Source organism: Gigantopelta aegis, chromosome 6 (assembly GCF_016097555.1).
Source record: "Gigantopelta aegis isolate Gae_Host chromosome 6, Gae_host_genome, whole genome shotgun sequence".
Taxonomy (NCBI): domain Eukaryota; kingdom Metazoa; phylum Mollusca; class Gastropoda; order Neomphalida; family Peltospiridae; genus Gigantopelta; species Gigantopelta aegis.
The window spans coordinates 69,524,198-69,533,245 of record NC_054704.1 but is presented as its reverse complement, the minus strand read 5'-3'; the positions used below and the strand labels follow the sequence as shown (position 1 = coordinate 69,533,245).

The 9,048-nt window shown below is 39.6% G+C and overlaps 1 protein-coding gene across 1 annotated transcript in view; it reads left to right on the top strand.

Moving 5' to 3' along the window:
• The first annotated feature begins 8,447 nt into the window (after positions 1-8,447).
• The window catches only part of LOC121374133 (cGMP-dependent 3',5'-cyclic phosphodiesterase-like), a 147,034-nt gene continuing 146,433 nt past the window's right edge, over positions 8,448-9,048 (top strand). Inside the window, exon 1 of the mRNA XM_041501082.1 lies at positions 8,448-8,520. Coding sequence (XP_041357016.1) covers positions 8,488-8,520 — 33 coding nt within the window. The 5' untranslated portion in view covers positions 8,448-8,487. The remainder of the gene's footprint in view (positions 8,521-9,048) is intronic.

Sequence of the window (9,048 nt, the reverse complement as noted above, 5' to 3'; positions counted from 1 at the left end):
AACTCTTTGACATGGGCATATTCACTGAAAGTTCAGTCATGCCCACCCAAGTTCCAGCCTCTGACTCCGCCGTGCCAGGGTATTTTTTTTTCTACTGTACTAGGTCTCCCATTCAGGTACTCACCGTGTTGCTTTTAAATGTTGTGTTTCTTTCCAAATACTAGCCGAGGCCAATGTACCTCCAACATTAATAACATCTGGTATATAAATAGCATACAACAGCATCAAGCCATTATACGGCAACCAAATCTAAAGCTATGCATTATTGAGGTTATCCTAAGATCGATCCCCGTCGGTGAGCCCATTGGGCTATTTCTCGTTCCAGCCAGTGCACCACGACTAGTATATCAAAGGACGTGGTATATGTTATCCTGTCTGTGGGATGGTGCATATAAAAGATTCCTTGCTGCTAATCGAAAAGAGTAGCCCATGGGGTGGCGACAGCGGGTTTCCTATCTCAATATCTGTGTGGTCCTTAACCATATGTCCGACGCCATATAACCGAAAATAAAATCTGTTGAGTGCGTCGTTAAATAAAAACATTTCTTTGCTAACTGGATACTGCTACCAAATTTGTCAAAATACTGCACACATCCAACTAAGGTTCCAGTTTCCTGTGTTGGATATCTGACTGCATGAACTGTCTAATCACAGAGGATAATGGGTTAACTTTTGAAATCAGTTAATGCCATATAGTTTACTCTTATTGCCAAATAGCTGCACGGGGTCTTTTATTTGAACTTCCTCACACATTTGGGTAATATACAGTCGTTATTTTGTCAGGGTCGGTTCGGGTAACTCTTTGACATGGGCATATTCACTGAAAGTTCAGTCATGCCCACCCAAGTTCCAGCCTCTGACTCCGCCGTGCCAGGGTATTTTTTTTTCTACTGTACTAGGTCTCCCATTCAGGTACTCACCGTGTTGCTTTTAAATGTTGTGTTTCTTTCCAAATACTAGCCGAGGCCAATGTACCTCCAACATTAATAACATCTGGTATATAAATAGCATACAACAGCATCAAGCCATTATACGGCAACCAAATCTAAAGCTATGCATTATTGAGGTTATCCTAAGATCGATCCCCGTCGGTGAGCCCATTGGGCTATTTCTCGTTCCAGCCAGTGCACCACGACTAGTATATCAAAGGACGTGGTATATGTTATCCTGTCTGTGGGATGGTGCATATAAAAGATTCCTTGCTGCTAATCGAAAAGAGTAGCCCATGGGGTGGCGACAGCGGGTTTCCTATCTCAATATCTGTGTGGTCCTTAACCATATGTCCGACGCCATATAACCGAAAATAAAATCTGTTGAGTGCGTCGTTAAATAAAAACATTTCTTTGCTAACTGGATACTGCTACCAAATTTGTCAAAATACTGCACACATCCAACTAAGGTTCCAGTTTCCTGTGTTGGATATCTGACTGCATGAACTGTCTAATCACAGAGGATAATGGGTTAACTTTTGAAATCAGTTAATGCCATATAGTTTACTCTTATTGCCAAATAGCTGCACGGGGTCTTTTATTTGAACTTCCTCACACATTTGGGTAATATACAGTCGTTATTTTGTCAGGGTCGGTTCGGGTAACTCTTTGACATGGGCATATTCACTGAAAGTTCAGTCATGCCCACCCAAGTTCCAGCCTCTGACTCCGCCGTGCCAGGGTATTTTTTTTTCTACTGTACTAGGTCTCCCATTCAGGTACTCACCGTGTTGCTTTTAAATGTTGTGTTTCTTTCCAAATACTAGCCGAGGCCAATGTACCTCCAACATTAATAACATCTGGTATATAAATAGCATACAACAGCATCAAGCCATTATACGGCAACCAAATCTAAAGCTATGCATTATTGAGGTTATCCTAAGATCGATCCCCGTCGGTGAGCCCATTGGGCTATTTCTCGTTCCAGCCAGTGCACCACGACTAGTATATCAAAGGACGTGGTATATGTTATCCTGTCTGTGGGATGGTGCATATAAAAGATTCCTTGCTGCTAATCGAAAAGAGTAGCCCATGGGGTGGCGACAGCGGGTTTCCTATCTCAATATCTGTGTGGTCCTTAACCATATGTCCGACGCCATATAACCGAAAATAAAATATGTTGAGTGCGTCGTTAAATAAAAACATTTCTTTGCTAACTGGATACTGCTACCAAATTTGTCAAAATACTGCACACATCCAACTAAGGTTCCAGTTTCCTGTGTTGGATATCTGACTACATGAGCTGTCTAATCACAGAGGATAATGGGTTAACTTTTGAAACCAGTTAATGCCATATAGTTTACTCTTATTGCCAAATAGCTGCACGGGGTCTTTTATTTGAACTTCCTCACACATTGGGTAATATACAGTATATTTTGTCAGGGTCGGTTCGGGTAACTCTTTGACATGTGCATATTCACTAAAAGTTCAGTCATGCCCACCCAAGTTCTAGACTCTGACTCCGCCGTGTCAGGATTTTTTTTTACAGTACATTCAGGTACTCACCGTATTACTTTTAAATGTTGTATTTCCTCCAAATACTAACCGAGGCCAATGTACCTCCAACATTAATAACATCTGTTATATGAATAGCATACAACAGCATAATGCATATAAAACGGCAACCAAATCTAAAGCTATGCATTATTGAGGTTATCCTAAGATCGATCCCCGTCGGTGGGCCCATTGGGCTATTTCTCGTTCCAGCCAGTGCACCACGACTAGTATATCAAAGACCGTGGTATGTGCTATCCTGTCTGTGGGATGGTGCATATAAAAGATCCCTTGCTGCTAATCGAAAATAGTAGCCCATGAAATGGCGACAGTGGGTTTCCTCTCTCAATATCTGTGTGGTCCTTAACCATATGTCCGACGCCATATAACAGTAAATAAAATGTTTTGAGTGCGTCGTTAAATAAACCATTTCCTTATTGAGGTTATCTATTTTTGGTCAGAGAAATGTGATGGAATCATTTCGATTCCATCCAGAACTTATATTACAGTTTCTACGTGATACTGACTTTTATTGTAAATTTTAATTTTATCTATCTGTGATATTTGTATTTTTGCACAGTTCTTTAGGTAGTACTAGACCAAATAACTTCCGGCTGGGTCAAAGTTCGAGGTGCACCCAACTTTTGATAGAGAAGTGAACACCACAAGTCCTGTGATTGGTTATAAATGTGTGTTGGTTGTAAAAAATAATAGTTTCATCTGGATAAAAAAACAGATGCAATTTTATTTCATCTAGTACCAACGTGTCAAGTAGCCTTGTGCTTGAAACATGTATGGGGTACCTGTGAAAAAAAGTACTCGAATTTTGTGCGGAACTAGGGTAGTCATAGACGCTACCCGTTATCACAGAAACGAGCAGCTTGACCCCTAATTTTTTCTGATTCACTTTAAGTGTGAGGGGTGGTAGTATTTATATCCGTGGCGTTTATGTCGATTGATACGCTGCAGGTAGGAGTTTTAGCCACATATGTTACTATTGTCGTCTATGGAATTTGATTTGGTAGTATACACCCTATACACTGTGTTTTATTTGACTATTGAATTTTTCTAATGATGTTGATCATCACTTTATTTGTTTGCATTACAATAGTTTGACACCCAATGGCCGATGTATTTTTCGTGCTGGGGTGTCATTAAACATTCATTCATCCATTCATTATTGAGGTTATCATGGGAATAAATTATATTTATACAGCATTGGGGGCAAACAAATAAAACTAAGTTCAACCAAATCTAAAGCTATGTATTACTGACGTTATCACGGAATTAAGTTTTATTTATACAGCGTTGTGGAGGGAGGGGGAAAACTATTCCAAGTTCACCAAAATCTAAAGCTATGTATTACTGACGTTATCACGGAACTAAGTTTTATTTATACAGCGTTGTGGAGGGAGGGGGAAAACTATTCCAAGTTCACCAAAATCTAAAGCTATGCATTACTGACTCTATCATTAGGTCAGGTAAGGTCATAGGGTTTTACGTGCACATTCAGAGAAAGCTGTTGTAACGCACGCCTGTCATGGGCACAGCTCGTCTGTCCAGGAAAATGGCTGAGATGTGTGGGAAAGGGGACCGCCCGCACTGGCAGGTACAAAGGAGCAACAGCAGCCCGACCGGGGTCGGTAGCGGGAGGGGGTTAGTTTTGGTGCTATGGAATTTTGAATGTCCTTTAGGATGAAATAAACAAGAAAGGTTGCGCAGCTCTATAAAGGAAATTGGGCGCATTTTTGAACGATTCGCAGAAATATAAAGGGAACTACGTATAGTTTTGAACTTAGTATACCGAGAGTAGCTCTGACGTTATCATGGAATTGACTTTTATTTACCGTATACAGCATTGTCGGGGAGGGGGAGAGAACAAAACCAAGTTCAACCAAATCTAAAACTATGCATTACTAAGATTATCGTGAACTCTTTGTTTATACATCATTGTGGGGGTGGAGTGGAGGAGAACAAAACCAAGTTCAACCAAATGTAAAACTATGCACTACTAAAGTTTTGTTTATACAGCATTATGAGGGTGGGGGAGAACAAAACCAAGTTCAACCAAGTCTAAAGCTATGCATTACTAACGTTATCGTGAACACTAAGTTTTGTTTTGTGGGGGAGAACAAAACCAAGTTATCTACATCACTCTTTGTTTATACATCATTGTGGGGGTGGGGGAGAACAAAACCAAGTTCTAAAGTTTTGTTTATAACCAAAAAGTCTAAAACTATGCATTACTAACGTTATCGTGAACACTAAGTTTTGTTTATACATCATTGTGGGGGTGGGGGAGAACAAAACCAAGTTCAACCAAATCTAAAACTATGCATTACTAAGATTATCGTGAACTCTTTGTTTATACATCATTGTGGGGGTGGAGTGGAGGAGAACAAAACCAAGTTCAACCAAATGTAAAACTATGCACTACTAAAGTTTTGTTTATACAGCATTATGAGGGTGGGGGAGAACAAAACCAAGTTCAACCAAGTCTAAAGCTATGCATTACTAACGTTATCGTGAACACTAAGTTTTGTTTATACATCATTGTGGGGGTGGGGGAGAACAAAACCAAGTTCAACCAAGTCTAAAACTATGCATTACTAACGTTATCGTGAACACTAAGTTTTGTTTATACATCATTGTGGGGGTGGGGGAGAACAAAACCAAGTTCAACCAAATCTAAAACTATGCATTACTAAGATTATCGTGAACTCTTTGTTTATACATCATTGTGGGGGAGAACAAAACCAAGTTCAACCAAATCTAAAACTATGCATTACTAAGATTATCGTGGGGTGGAGTGGAGGAGAACAAAACCAAGTTCAACCAAATGTAAAACTATGCACTACTAAAGTTTTGTTTATACAGCATTATGAGGGTGGGGGAGAACAAAACCAAGTTCAACCAAGTCTAAAGCTATGCATTACTAACGTTATCGTGAACACTAAGTTTTGTTTATACATCATTGTGGGGGTGGGGGAGAACAAAACCAAGTTCAACCAAGTCTAAAGCTATGCATTACTAACGTTATCGTGAACACTAAGTTTTGTTTATACATCATTGTGGGGGTGGGGGAGAACAAAACCAAGTTCAACCAAATCTAAAACTATGCATTACTAAGATTATCGTGAACTCTTTGTTTATACATCATTGTGGGGGTGGGGGGAGAACAAAACCAAGTTCAACCAAATGTAAAACTATGCACTACTAAAGTTTTGTTTATACAGCATTATGAGGGTGGGGGAGAACAAAACCAAGTTCAAATGTAAAACTATGCAACCAAGGGTCTAAAGCTATGCATTACTAACGTTATCGTGAACACTAAGTTTTGTTTATACATCATTGTGGGGGTGGGGGAGAACAAAACCAAGTTCAACCAAGTCTAAAGCTATGCATTACTAACGTTATCGTGAACACTAAGTTTTGTTTATACATCATTGTGGGGGTGGGGGAGAACAAAACCAAGTTCAACCAAGTCTAAAGCTATGCATTACTAAGGTTATCTCGAACACTAAGTTTTATTTATTATTCCCCAGTGTGCCGATATATTATACGAGGGCCGCTTCTTACTCCTTCCAGAACACAAGATTAAGACGATTGCCACCAGTACCAGATCGACGCGCAGTTCTTAGGAGGAAAGTGATGTTACGTAACCCGCAGTTATCCCAGGACTAATCGTTACTCATTGTGTATTTCCCGTGAGCATTATACTTACGTAAGACTGTTATTAGTCGTATTTGTGCCTACAAAAAAAAAAGAAAAAAAAAAGAGAAGAAATGCGATCCCTTGCCAGCACTTGAAGCGGTCTGGATAACGGTTAAAATTGCCGATATGTGTGCGTGTAACCGCAGTTGAGTTGAAAATCGATCCACTTCGCTTGGATTTCGACGAAATTTTCCAATACTCGTACACTCCATTTCACAGAAATCAGATAAGCAGAATAAGTCTGTATATATGCTATCGCTTTACCGATATTGTATTTTATTTATTTCGCGTGTCATTTTTCTCACATTTGCCAATAAAGAACTGGGAGATCTATATGAATTAATACACAGGTTCCGCTTTCACGGAAAATTCCACAAATATGGAGGGGAAAAAATCAATTTATTTAAATCATGCATAATATATTTATTAAGTTAGTATCAATAAAAAAAAAGTCGTAATTCACAGTTTTAACTAATTTCTTTTTTTATATTTGCACTGGTGGGTTTTGAAGGTTTAGGGCTTGTGATAAGGATTTAAACTTTGTATCTTGATTTTAGCATTAGAGATGTTAAAGTCAACCTAATGACCTAAAATCAATTTTTCAGTATCCTCACTGTCAAAAGTTCAGTGGCACGTGACTGAGTAAAAATGGATAAAATGTGATATGGATAAAAATGTAATAAAATGTTTTTGTTTGTTTGTTTGTTTGCGTGTTTGTTGGTTTTGGGTGTTTGGGTGTTTGGTTGTTTCTTGTTTGTTGTTTGTTTGTTTTTTAACTTTGACCCGACAATAAAAAACCCAATGCAATGTCGCATGATCAGTGTGTTAATTTTAACGAGGATAGATGAATATTTGGTCAATATGTATTTGATATGATAACACGGAAGTCTGTTTGCTTATAATATGCTTGGTATTTGGGCAGTTTAAATTCAGAATAGTCATCAGTATAACAACAATCTTATAGTCTTGCCTATGTTGTTAGTACAAGATGTTATAACACGCAATGGAGTTTACCGATGCATGTCAGTAAAAGGGAACACAGAAGAAAGTTGAGAGAGAGAGAGAGAGAGAGAGAGAGAGAGAGAGAGAGAGAGAGAGAGAGAGAGAGAGAGAGAGAGAGAGAGAGAGAGAGAGAGAGAGAGAGAGAGAGAGAGAGAGAGAGATCACTTTAGCAGATTTTTAGTGGCTTTGACTATAATGGTCAGCTTGATATTACTGTGGAAGATTACCAGATAAATAATACATGCCAGTGTACCTTTGCAATCTGTAGGTGCCTCCCCTCCCAGAATTCTGGCGGTGCCCTTATGATCCCTTCCCAAGAAAAATCCTGCACCGTCATCTGAAAACAGACACCTATAAGCTACGAGCACATACACGGGTACTCAAGCATTCATCAGAACATACACCGGCCTCGGTGGCGTAGTGGTTAGGCTATCGGTCTACAGGCTGGTACGTACTGGGTTCAGATGCCAGTCGAGGCATGTGATTTTTAATCCAGATACCGACTCCAAACCCTGAGTGAGTGCTCCGCAAGGCTCAATGGGTAAACCACTTGCACCGACCAGTGATCCATAACTGGTTCAACAAAGGCCATGATTTGGGCTATCCTGCCTGTGGGAAGCGCAAATAAAAGATCCCTTGCTGCCTGTCGTAAAAGAGTAGCCTATGTTGCGACAGGGGTTTCCTCTAAAAAAAAAACCAGTGTCAGAATGACCATATGTTTGACGTCCAATAGCCGATGATAAGGTAAAAAATCAGCGAGCTCTAGTGGCGTCGTTAAATAAAACAAACTTTACTTTCATCAGAACAAACATACATGTACGAACTAATGGCCGACTTTCTGGATCCCGACGTAAAACTTCTATAGATATAAATATTATCTCTCGTAAAGATGTGATCCTCCTCTTCTCCAATCACCAATACATTGTATATATATATATATATATATATATATATATATATATATATATATATATATATATATATATATATATTCTCCTATATGTTAATTAGTCATTATTACGTGGAGCGTCCACCCCTGTAGTTTAATCACTGCTGACAGAGTATAATTATGTCCCCCGTGCATGATGAGCGCCGCTAGCCTGTTACCGTGGACATTTGCATACGTTCTCGGCCAGCAGGAACGGAGAGGCTCGGGCGCGCTCTCTCATCTCGTCCAAATTCTCGGTCCGATAAATTTGTTGATCGAGCCTCGCGGCCCCTGGCCAGATCGAGACTTTGAATACGACGCCGAGTTTCGGCTCCAGAGATTCTTCGTCACCGGATTACCATGGACGAGGGATCCATGTCCTTTTGCGCCATCGTAAGTCTTTACTTGTTGTTGTTGTTGTTTTAAAAAAAAATTAAAATTATTTATCTATTAATTTCATAATTTCTCTTTGCCATTAATGTTATATATACCAGCAGAACTGATAATTTTCACTGTTATATTGATTTGCGTTTTAGTCTGATAGGTCTCGTAGCTCAGAGGAACAGATTGTTGTGCGCAAACGATGGGGAAAGCAAATAGATATGTTGTTCACGTCAGCAGTGTCCTGCAAGATGAGAGATTTTTTCGCTTTATTGATTGAAGAAATGAGTTAGCCCAAGTGTAAATTATAGCATCACAAACACTGATTACCACCAATTGTAGTGTCTATTGGTGGCAAACAGTCGTTGGTATATGGCGCTATAAGAATCGTTAACCGCATTGACTTATTTCCACACACACGCCAGGGAAGTTGGCTCTCATCTTGTCTGCCGGATTCACGATGTTTCTGCTGCTATTGCAGATGTTGCTGTTGCTGTTTGTGCTGCTGCTGCTGCTGTTTCTGTAATAATGCTTGTAGCT